Source organism: Eurosta solidaginis, chromosome 5 (genome assembly GCF_040869045.1).
Source record: "Eurosta solidaginis isolate ZX-2024a chromosome 5, ASM4086904v1, whole genome shotgun sequence".
NCBI classification, from domain to species: Eukaryota; Metazoa; Arthropoda; class Insecta; order Diptera; family Tephritidae; genus Eurosta; species Eurosta solidaginis.
This window is the reverse complement of record NC_090323.1, coordinates 12,261,730-12,273,822: the sequence shown is the minus strand read 5'-3', so window position 1 is coordinate 12,273,822 and position 12,093 is coordinate 12,261,730. Positions and strand designations below refer to the sequence as shown.

The 12,093-nt window shown below is 36.4% G+C and overlaps 1 protein-coding gene and 1 pseudogene across 1 annotated transcript; both read left to right on the top strand.

The window, feature by feature from the left end:
• Positions 1 to 12,093, top strand: part of LOC137254114 (zinc finger MYM-type protein 1-like) — a 74,984-nt pseudogene that overhangs the window by 9,219 nt on the left and 53,672 nt on the right.
• LOC137233645 (uncharacterized) lies at positions 6,884 to 11,434 on the top strand. The gene is made up of 5 exons (XM_067756847.1): positions 6,884 to 7,301; positions 7,378 to 7,522; positions 8,200 to 8,855; positions 8,916 to 9,069; positions 9,313 to 11,434. The coding sequence occupies exons 1-5, from the start codon at positions 6,977 to 6,979 to the stop codon at positions 10,640 to 10,642; spliced, it is 2,610 nt and encodes an 869-aa protein (XP_067612948.1). The 5' UTR covers positions 6,884 to 6,976; the 3' UTR covers positions 10,643 to 11,434.

The following is a 12,093-nucleotide window of genomic DNA, read 5'->3' as shown; positions in this document are numbered from 1 at the left end:
ACGGAAAAAGTAAGGAATTCTCAAGTTTCTTTCAGTACAATATCTCTTTGTGACATTGATAAAGAATGAGGGCTGTGAGTGTTATTGAGATATATTCATATATGCAAGGCAAAGGTTTTGTAAGCAACTGTAAACATGAATTTAGGACACATTTTGTCTTCGTTTTTTTGCTCATCATGAGACATAGAAAGGTGTAGCTCGCGACCTTAGTCCGATTTACTTACGTGCTTGAAAAGTGCCTCAATAAGCTGTATTGTTCAGATGGAGATGTTAAAACAGCTGTTTGTATTTCTATACTCCGCTGAGCATAGCTCGCAAACCGAGATATGTATAAACTTACATATATCAAAATTATCAGAGTGAAAACGAGAATTCATTAGGTCATCTCTATTCGTCTGTGATAAACATTTACTTGAATAGTTTTTTTAGATATCTTGGAGCTAACCTCCCCCCCCCCCCCCCCCCCCCAGGCGCGTCTCCTGATTTATGGATTGTCCCGTACTGAAGTTTAGTACGCAGGCTCTTTGGCATTTATTTCCGATCGCAATTAAAATTGGTAAAATCGTAAGACAACCGTGCCTATTTTTTATATATATACTATTTTTGAAAACACAAAGCATTATTTATGCAATAATGAATAACTAAATTGCATGTGTGAATTGAAATTGCGACTTATTTATAGTATTGAGCATTTTTAAAAAGAGGCCTGGCACGGCCCATTGCTGAAAGAATCAATTTTGAAAATATTAGTTGTCGTAAGGAATTTGTCTGAAAAAAATAGACTAAGGGCCGTTTTCACCATCTCTAGTTAAGTTAAAAACAAGTAAGGAAGGTTAAGTTCGGGTGTAACCGAACATTACTTACTCAGTTGAGAACTATGGTGACAACATAAGGGAAAATAACCATGTAGGAAAATGAACCGAGGGTAACCCTAGAATGTGTTTGTATGACATGTGTATTAAATGAAAGGCATTAAAGAGTATTTTATGAGGGAGTGGGCCATATTCTATAGGTGGACGCCATTTAGGGATGTCGCCATAAAGGTATGTATGTATGTATGTATTTATTTGAAAATTTGTTCCTAGCACAACAATTTTGACAAATTATTTAACAGTGCTAGTCATGAATAGCATGAGCTATAAAAATTGAACATTTATAATAATAAATTAGATTAATCAAATTAAATTAAATATAGCGGACAATAGTGAAATATTTATGTATGTAAATGTAAATCTTAAAACTAAAGAAAAGTAGTTAATAAATATTAAAAGACAGCAGTAGTGATGATAACCTTTGGCTGGTTATAGATTGAATAGTATTTAACAAACAAAGAAAGAAGACACAGAGAAAGGAAAAGGACTTAGAAATGAACATTTTAACAACAACAATTTGAGATCCAGTTTAAGAGTCGTTAAAAAATGATGTTAGCTCTTTTCTGAAGTGCAGAGCATTACTTAAGAGTTGAAGACTAGTAGGTAGCGAGTTCCAAAGACGTATTGCAGTAACAAAGAATTGGCGCTCAGAGGTTAGCGAGCGGTATCTGATGTGCTTAAGAAGAAGCACCGATCTTGATGATTGCAGAAAAATAAGCTTACGATATAGATAGTCAGGTTCCTTCGTGTGTATCAGTTTATGGAGGAAGGACAGTGTTTTGACTTTTAAAAGATTTTCGAAAGAAATGTTTAGCAACCTTTCAGCATGTTGAGATACGTGGTCAAATCTTTTCAACCCATAAACATATCTAGCAATGTTGTTGTAAACAACATTTAGTTTGTTCTTGCACAGATAGTCACAGTTTGAGTAAATCACACAACCATGGAGTAGCGTAGGTATTAAGTACGCTTTAGCCAGAAGTAGTCGTATGTGCAAAGGCGTGAAATACTGTGTTAACCATAGTGTACGAAGCATTCCATACACTTTCCCAACCGTTCTAAAAATATGGTCTTTCCATGTCAATGTTTTGTTAAAAATTACACCTAAGTTTTTCGCCGTATCTACGTATTCTATAACGGAATTGTCGAACACTACATTCTCTAAATCATTAGTGGGAAAAGACCTTCTATGAATAACAATACATTTTGACTTATTCGGGTTTATACATAAGCCATTCATAGCAGCCCATGAAAATATTTGATTCAAATCGTGGTTTAAGTTACTTATGCACAAGCTAGTTTGATCACGAGGACAACACGTAAATAACTGCACATCATCAGCGTAGATATGAACATTACAATACTTAAGGACATCGGGTAAGTCATTGATGTACAGAACAAATAACAGAGGACCCAGGATAGAGCCTTGAGGGACGCCTCTTAAGACATGAAGGAAGTCAGACTTTTCACCATCTATACATACTGCTTGAGTCCTATCGCCAAGATATGATCTTATAAGGGCAACTGCATGACCAGAGAAGTTAAATAGGTTTTCCAGCTTCCTACAGAGCAGAGTGTGGTCTACAGAATCGAAAGCTTTGGAGTGGTCAAGAAGTGTTAAGAAGGCAATGTAACTTTCATCCACTCGCTCACGAATTTCTTCTGTCACAGATAATAGTGCCGTTGTACAGCTCCGCTTTGACCTGAAACCGGACTGACTATCTGACAGGAGCTTGTATTCATGTACATATGATACGATTTGCCCATGTAGAATACGTTCAACGACCTTAGAGAGGAAAGGGAGTATGGCTATTGGTCGATACTCATTATTTTGTTTACGGATTGGAATAACTTTTGCAGCTTTCCAGTATATTGGGAAGACACCGGTCGTCAAAATTGAGTTGACCAAGTAAGTAATGTGGGGAAGGATTTTGGGAAGAATGACTTTTAAAAACTTTGAACATATACCATCAAGCCCCATTGCGTTAGACTTCAAAGAAAGTATGGCTTGGATAACATCACAATTATCGACACAAACAAACTCGAAAGGGCTAGTGTCAACATTAACACGCACGGAGTAGTTATCAATACACACATTGTCGGCTGAGTTTGGTAGTCTTACAAAAGTATTATTTATTTCGTTGATGTCGACATCAGGGGGATGAGACAGGTCACTTTTGGGCTTACCAATTCCTATTTGTTTGATTTTGTTCCACTTTTCCTTTGTATTCAAAGCAGAACTAAACTTATACTTAAAATAATTTGCCTTGGCCAGCCTTATGGCTTTGTTTGCAATAAGCCGAGCTGTTTTAAAGCAGCTATGCGCTTCGACTGTTTTGTACCTTTTCCACCGTGAATAGGCTTGGTTACGAAGGTGGATAAGGTGTTTTAATGCAGCATTGAACCAAGGGCTATTCTTGTATTTAAGTGTTTTTATTTTTAGTGGAACGTGATCATCGAATAACTTATTTATATTATCCTGCAGAAACTTTGTCTGGTCATCAACCGATGTTAACGTACGAATCAAGCTCCATTCAACCGACTCAACGGACTCAGCAAGGGAATAATAATCTATACTTCTGTAATCGCGATACGCGAACGAACTTGGCCTACATGATGTTTGGAAGTTGTAGTTTAGGAATATCAGGTCGTGTTTTGAGAAGCAGGAGGCGGATAGTTGCGTGTAGTGAATCATTTTATGAAGATCATTGACAAAAAATAAATCTAATAGAGAAGAGTTAGTATTTGTGAAATGCGTTGGTATAGCACAGTTTGTGGGAAAAAGTCCCAGAGATTCCATGTTTTGTTTTAAAGTGGCATCCACCAGTAGGTTACTATTAAAATCTCCAGCGATGATAATATTGTCATAGTCTAATAGTAACGATTGAAGAAATTCAATAAACGCGGAAAAATCTATTAGTCGATTCGGTCTATATGCACAGCCGATAAGAAGCCTACTATTATTATCAGAAAACATATGAACAAACACATATGCATCAGGGTTGACTCTAGAATTTGTTTGTACGATATGGGTATCAAATGAAAGGTGTTAATGGGTATTTTAAAAGGGAGTGCTCCTTAGTTCCATAGGTGAACGCCGTTTCGAGATATCGCCATAAATGTGGACCAGGGGTGACCCTAGAATTTGTACGATATGGGTATCAAATGAAAGGTGTTAATGGGTATTTTAAAAGGGAGTAATCCTTAGTTCCATAGGTGGACGCCGTTACGAGATATCTCCATAAAGGTGGACCAGGGGTGACTCTAGAACGCGTTTGTTCAATATGGGTATCAAACGAAAGGTGTTAATGAGTATTTTTAAAAGAGAGTGGGCCTTCGTTCTATAGGTGGTCGCCTTTTCGGGATATCGCAATAAAGGTGGACCAGGGATGACTCTAGAATATGTTTGTACGATATGGGTATCAAATGAAAGGTGTTAATAACTATTTTAAAAGGGCGTGGGGCTTAGTTCTATAGGTGGACGCCTTTTCGAGATATCGCCATAAAGGTGGACCAAGGGTGACTCTAGAATGTGTTTGTACGATATTGGTATCAAATTAAAGGTATTATTGAGAGTTTTAAAAGGGAGTGGTGGTAGTTTTATATGTGAAAGCGTTTTCCAGATATCGACCAAAATGTGGACCAGGGTGACCCAGAAAACATCGTCTGTTGGATACCGCTAATTTATTTATATATGTAATACCTGCGAAGTTTTCATGGGTTTTTTATTTCGCCCTGCAGAATTTTTTCATTTTCTTCTACTTAATATGGTAGGTGTCACAACCATTTTACAAAGTTTTTTCTAAAGTTATATTTCGCGTCAATAAACCAATCCAATTACCAGGTTTCATCCCTTTTTTCGTATTTTTCGCATTTTTCGTAATTTTCGATATCGAAAAATTGGCGTGGTCATACTCGGATTTCGTTCATTTTTTTTTACCAAGATAAAGTGAGTTCAGATAAGTACGTGAACTAAGTTCAGTAAAGATATGTCGATTTTTGCTCAAGTTATCGTATTAAGTGCCATGCGGAAGGACAGACGACGACTGTGTATAAAAACTGGGCGTGGCTTCAACCGATTTCGCCCATTTTCACAGAAAACAGTTATCGTCATAAAATCTATGCCCCTACCAAATTTCAAAAGGATTGGTAAATTTTTGTTCGGCTTATGGCATTAAAAGTATCCTAGACAAATTAAATGAAAAAGGGCGGAGCCACGCCCATTTTGAAATTTTCTTTTATTTTTGTATTTTGTTGCACCATATCATTACTGGAGTTGAATTTTGACATAATTTACTTATATACTGTAAAGATATTAATTTTTTTGTTAAAATTTTACCTTAAAAAAATTTGGGGGGCGTGGTCCTTCTCCGATTTTGCTAATTGTTATTAAGCGTACATATAGTAATAGGAGTAACGCTCCTGCCAAATTTCATCATGATATCTTCAACGACTGGAAAAAGTAGTCGTAATTATAGTCCGATATCGTTCATTTTAAATAGCGATCTGAGATGAGTGCTCAGGAACCTACATACCAAATTTCATCAAGATACCTTAAAATTTACTCAAGTTATCGTGTTAACGGACGGACGGACGGACGGACATGGCTCAATCAAATTTTTTTTCGATCCTGATGATTTTGATATATGGAAGTCTATATCTATCTCGATTCCTTTATACCTGTACAACCAACCGTTATCCAATCAAACTTAATATACTCTGTGAGCTCTGCTCAACTGAGTATAATTAGCTAGAGGATAGCAGTCCTTCAGATAGGTTCATTTGACTTTCATCAACACATGGTGGCTCAATCCCTTTTTAAAGCAGTAATTATGATAATTTGTAGAACAAATCCAAAAAACCCTTGCGCATAGTCATAGTCAAAATAAATAAGGTTCTTATGTTAGTTGCAGTTTTTTGACAAATATGTAGCTCATTGAAAGTTATGTCAAAACTCCATTAACACCAAATATTTTCACGACATTTAAACTTGAAGGTGCTTTGCTCGAATATAAGCTGTGTATTTTTACATTTATCTATGTTTACGCTTAAACTTTATGTGGACTGTTAAGCGCTAAACTTTACTCTTCTGAAATTGCAGCGAATAAAATTAGTACTCCTAAATTTCAATACGCATTATACTCCGATGCAAATTAAAAATATGTCTATGTTTCACTTCTGCACTAATTCTATGTGTCACCTCTACAAATGGTGCGTGTCCACTATTCATCGCTACCGAATCAGCTATATGTTATACACTATGGGGCACCAGAGGTTTGTGTCTGCGCTGTTCGGTAAAACATGTTCTATAGCTATTTGCCGCTAGATGGGTCTCCTAAGCATTATCTAAGCGAGGATAAGCGTTTTTTTACGCCCAAACGTAAACGTGTACGCGTATAAAAAACGGCTATAATATCCAAACAAAAAGGGTCAGTTCTGGGGGTCAATTCCCTAACTGTGGAAAACTGAAAAATGTACACTCGTTGAAAACTCATTTGCACACACAATTTATACTTTAAATTTTCATGCGATTCTGTAAATTATTGTGCACATTGTTTTGCTGAATGAGCGCTGAATGCAAGAGTCTTATGTCAGTGAGAAAATATTTATCAAACGCCATGAAAACAAAAAAGTAATTCTGCAACGATGCGTATGAGTTTTGAATGTCACAATAGTGTACACTGGCTGCCAAGAAATCTCACGAAGTTTTTATCAGTGAGTTTTTTTGTTCACAGTTTTGCTTTACAGAATCAGAATTTCAAAGTTTACACAATTTCTTGTGTACACTTTAAAACTCACAGTTAGCGAATAGGGCCCCTTCTCTATCACGACTTTTTAGCATGTGAACGAATTGTAAAGTGCTTGACCATGTTTAGGTGGCAGCACAAACAACCCTTAACATTTTTGACATTTCACACAAATGAATATTTGACATTTTCTTTTATCATATTGCAGAAAGGTGAAAAAATTGTTTTTCGCGAGTTCTTTTGCCTGATAATTTATAAAATTTTTACAACTATAAAAATGTGGCTAAATTCATAGATGAATTAATAACGAAAATGTACATTATATAAAAGTGACGTGTACAATACAAGTTTGCGATAATGGAAACTCTCACACTGACTGAAACAGGTAATAATACAACAATGCATGTGCAAGTCCATCTGGATGGATATTCACCTACTTTGGAACACCAGCAAGGGTTACAATTAAATCAAGAAACACATCATCAGTTGGCTAACCTTGGAAATATGGGCGATCTGACACACGATTTACACGATGATATTGTATCCATACCAAAAGAGGTTATGCTCATATCGTTGGTAGCGCAAGAGCAGGCACTCTATAATCCGAAACATGAATATTATCGTAATACGCATCGGAAAGATGTTAAATGGTTGGAAATAGCAGAAACTGTTGGTTGGACTGGTGAGTGGTTTTTGCGGGAAAAACATTGCTCATATTTGTTTATCATACTATCGTATGTTTTTCCTCACAATTGCAGAGGTGCAGTGCAAATCTAAATGGAAGGCTATGCGAGATCAATATTGTCGTGAGCTGAAACGTAGCAAATTCAATACCAAAGCACATGTGAAATGGAAGTATTTCAAGGAATTGGAGTTTTTACGGCCGTTTGCTTTATCAAGAAAGTAAGTCATGTACTATGTCTGTACTGCAATAGTATTGCTGTTACAGCTAATATTCGTCTGTGTTCGCTGGTTTTAAAACCAAAAAAAAAAAAAATGTAAAAATTTCTCAAAAAACTTCTTTCCTTTCACAGCAATAATAACTTGATTCAATGTCCTTATATATTTATCAAAACTATGAAACTTTCTTGTCTATCGAACAGTAAACATGGTCATATATTGATCATATATATCAATGTCCCCAACATTTGAAAACACCACACTGAAGCGCATGCGCACTCAGCATTTTAGAAGTGACATTGAACTAGTCTAAGTACTAAAGGCCCTGCGCTGACAGATGAGTTGACTGCATGTGTTTGTATGGGGACCGTCAAATAGGCTATTCTTATGTATTCGGGCTTTAAAGGCGGATTTACAGAAACGCTTTAGTCGCTCCAAAGCAAAGAAAGCGGCGACGCGTTTCAGTTTTATCTTAGGACGGTGTCAATGCGCCAAAAGTGGCAACGCGACCTCATAGTACTTACATATGTAAATCCGACTTAAGAACATAACTTCGGCAGCACCTCCCAATACTATAGCCAATTTTTGAAGCCCCTAATAAATTTCTTTGATCCCCACGTTCTCCAGGAAGGTTTTATTATTAACACAACAACACATTTTACATTACTTATATATTTTAGTTATCGGCCGCGCACCATTGCAACGACAACAACTACAGCCACAACAACGACAACGTCAACAAAAAATAATAATCTAACAATATCTGTTGCAAACAGTAGTCTTAACAATTGCAGTAAACTACCAAGTATCAAAATCGAAAATGGTCAATTCACTACTAGTTGCGATTTCACAACCGATGATCATGTTTTGGGCACAGATGATAAAAGTGATGCACGTCTATTACTCACAGATGAACAGTTAAATTCAGTAATGCAACAACATGGCGCAAGTTGGAATTATCTCACCACCACTAGTACAACAACAGCTACAACAGATGTAAGCACTATTCAAGGGAATCAGCATAATGCAAATGATTTGGACGATAGCAATTTATTGCAACATTCACAACAACACACGGGCGCTGATGATATGCTGTGCGCACTGGTGGAAAGCGTAAGCGCTGTAGCTGAACAAATTCAACAAGGCCAAATGCACAACGACGAAGATGATGATCCAATTCATACTTTTTTGAATATGGAAAGTTTTTTCGAAAAAGACCTGATTGTCATGGTACAACAAGAAGATATTTTATATAATAATTTTCATCCGAGTTATCGTAACGCGAAGCTTAAGCTTGAGATATGGGATGAGATTGCAAGAAAGCTAAAAAAACCAGGTTAGTTAAGCTGAAAATGTCAATACTATTTTTCTGAATGATTATGAAATTTGGTTTCAGTTGGACGCTGTCGCTTGAAATGGAAAGCACTAAGGGATCAATATATACGCGAACATAAACGTTTAAAAGATCGTGAAAATTCACAATCGCTGCCACGTTGGAAACACTACGATGCACTTTGTTTTCTACAAAATTTTATCAAACATAAAGCAAGGTAAACTTTATTTCTACATTACTACGAGTTTAGTGATATTTTGTTCTGAGAAAGTGCATTCGAGTCCGACAATTTTTGATTTGGAGTACCTTTCTCGAAAATCCCCACTCAAAAGGTCAATATTTTTTATGAAACTATGATAAACAAATGCCTTATACACTCAATGTAGACTCAACCTCATTAACAATGGTGAATAGTGAATGAAATCTTAATGAACTCATTTCTTTCCTTGTTACGTTTCAGTGATTTTGATACAAAGAATGCAGTTCAACTAAGCAAAAACGAAATCGGCTCAGATATAGATGATCATATGATTGACAGTTCACCGCTGCAATCGCCAGCTGATGTTTGCGAAGTTGGGCATGATTTAGAACAGAAATCGTTGCCAACACTTTCCGGCCCACATACACAACATCAACAGCAACAACAACAACAACAGCAATTACATTCAAATACTCATGATATTTGTATTGTAAGCGGCAGTAGCGTTGGTGCTTATGATGACATGGATATTGATGATTACATCATTGGTCATGCCAGTGATGCAGGTGCAAATGATGGCGATGATATGGATGCAGATGTTGTTATCGATGGTGATGAAGATCACAAATCACAACAACATTTTCCTGATTATACAACGCCATCGACAAGCAATTCAACTACCAATAATAAATCAAATCAACTAGATAACGGTAATGATATAGAGGTGGAGGATCATAAGTTTGTTGATATAAAAGAGCATCGTACAATGGCACAACAAAATATTGTAGCTGCGTTTCAGCAACAGCATCAACGAAAACAACAACAATTGCAACAACAGCAGCAAATGCAACAACAACACCATCATCAACAAGAACAACAACACCAACAGCAAACATTTGCAAAATTAGCAGCACAGACACAGCAACATCAGCAGCAACAACAACATCAACATTTGCTTACTTTAAATGTTAGTGGAGATACGCACACTGCCACACTTAACTCAAGCGATGACGCCATTCAATCAATGCAAGATCACCAAACACAACAGCATCACCAACAACAGCAGCATGACTTTACCAATGACATAAAACCACAACTTCAACAATCACAACAAACGCATACAAGTAATGTTATGGTTAACAACGTCAATACAAATTTAACTGCCAATGATGTTGCGAATGTATTGGGTGCCAATTGTGGTATAACCGTAATGAGTGCAAGTGGTGCACTCAATATGGATAGCATAAGTTTGCATACTTTAACTGCCAATAGTGGTAGTATGGCTAATAGCACATCCACAATAACGGCTACAACAACAGCAACTATGAGTACCACAACTAGCGCTGAAGCTGTGCCGACCAACGCTACTTCAACAGCATCAGTAGCAATAGTACAGGGTGCTGCAGCACCACCAGCAACATCACAAGCTAATACGACACCAACGACTGACAATGGTGGCGATGATGAAGTTGGCGCTTTCTTTAAGGCAGTCGCCATGAAAATACGTAATGCAAAAATGTCGCCGGTAGCATTTACAGATTTGCAAATCGATATATTACGTGTAATAAATGAAACCTTGCGAAATCATTAGTTACGTGTAAAAAATGCAACGGCAAAGCGAAAACAAAACAAAAATATAGTTAGAAACGTCCACGACCTTTTACGCTTCATGCGTGTTTTTAAATTATTTATATTTACCAATTAGTTCATTTTTAAAAGAAAAACATAAATTTCTTTAACGATACGAAATTATATGTATATCTTAAACATTTGCACTATTAGTACGATTTTATGCACAATTAGTAAAACTTTCGATTTTTAAACCCCTATCTATGTATACAAATTTTTAACTTTGTATAACGAATATTGATTGCTCTAAGATGCTTTTTAAGTAATACGAGTATGTTTGATGTAGTTGAGTACACGATTATGTAACTTAAGTAGCTTCTCTATCCAAATCAGATTTTATAGACTCACCTGCGTGGCGTCACAATCTGTCAATTTTTTCTTCTTTGGTAACATTAATTTGAAAAAAAAAACAACAAGTTTCAGCTTCAATTAAAGTGAAAGTATCAGAGTTCAACATACTTTTTTTTATAGGGGAAACTAGTTTCTTTCTATGCTTCTTTTAATATAAACAAACTACTGATTCAGTTGATAACTTTTTAATGTTTTACAGTGAGATTTCCTACAGTGTTGCTAATTTATTTATATTTCATCCTAAATAATGCTTTCAATTTGTTACAATTTTTAAAATGAATTGTGTTGTACAAATGTACGTAAAAAAATATGGCCAGTTTTTAGTACGTATGTATTCGGTTTCATATTAAAATGAAAGGAAAAAAGATTTTATGTAAATAAAAATTTTAGCTAAACTAATAAACTAGCTTGCTTATTTATTGTATTACCAGCCGAAGCAGCAGAAATTGTTATACCCGAAATTAGCTCTATTACTTTTCGTTTTTTCTAATACTTTTACAGAGTTCTGGTGTGTAGCTGTAGCGATGACCTTCGCCAATACGGCTCACAACGATATAAGATGAGCACCTGAGAGTTCTGCAGCCCAGGAACGGAACGTGTACATATGCTCTACTTCGCGCCTAGAAAGTCGAAACCTCAAAAGGGGACAGACAACGGATTATTTAAAACTGTGACTTAAGTCAAATACTTGGGAGCCACTGTTTACTCCAAAGCTTTGTGGAGGAAACTGTTGACCACATCACATGGAATCTTATTGTTGTTATAACGATAAGGACATTTCCAAAAGATTTTTGGGAGTGTTATGCTGGTGTTGTTGTAACAGCACTTCCCCCCATACAATAAGTGCGATCACTCACAAATTATCATTAATAGCCTCTGACGGGAGTTCGAGAAAACCTGGTGACATAAGAAGACAACCCGTTTAAGTTGTGAGCGGCCTTGCAGTTTCCCTCAATGTTTTTATTTCACATTCAGCGACCACATCGTAGACGCGTGTCATAGAAACGGCTGGCCAATTGCTTTATAAGTGGCTATGAGCGTTTATTTGTCTTTTGCCCAAGT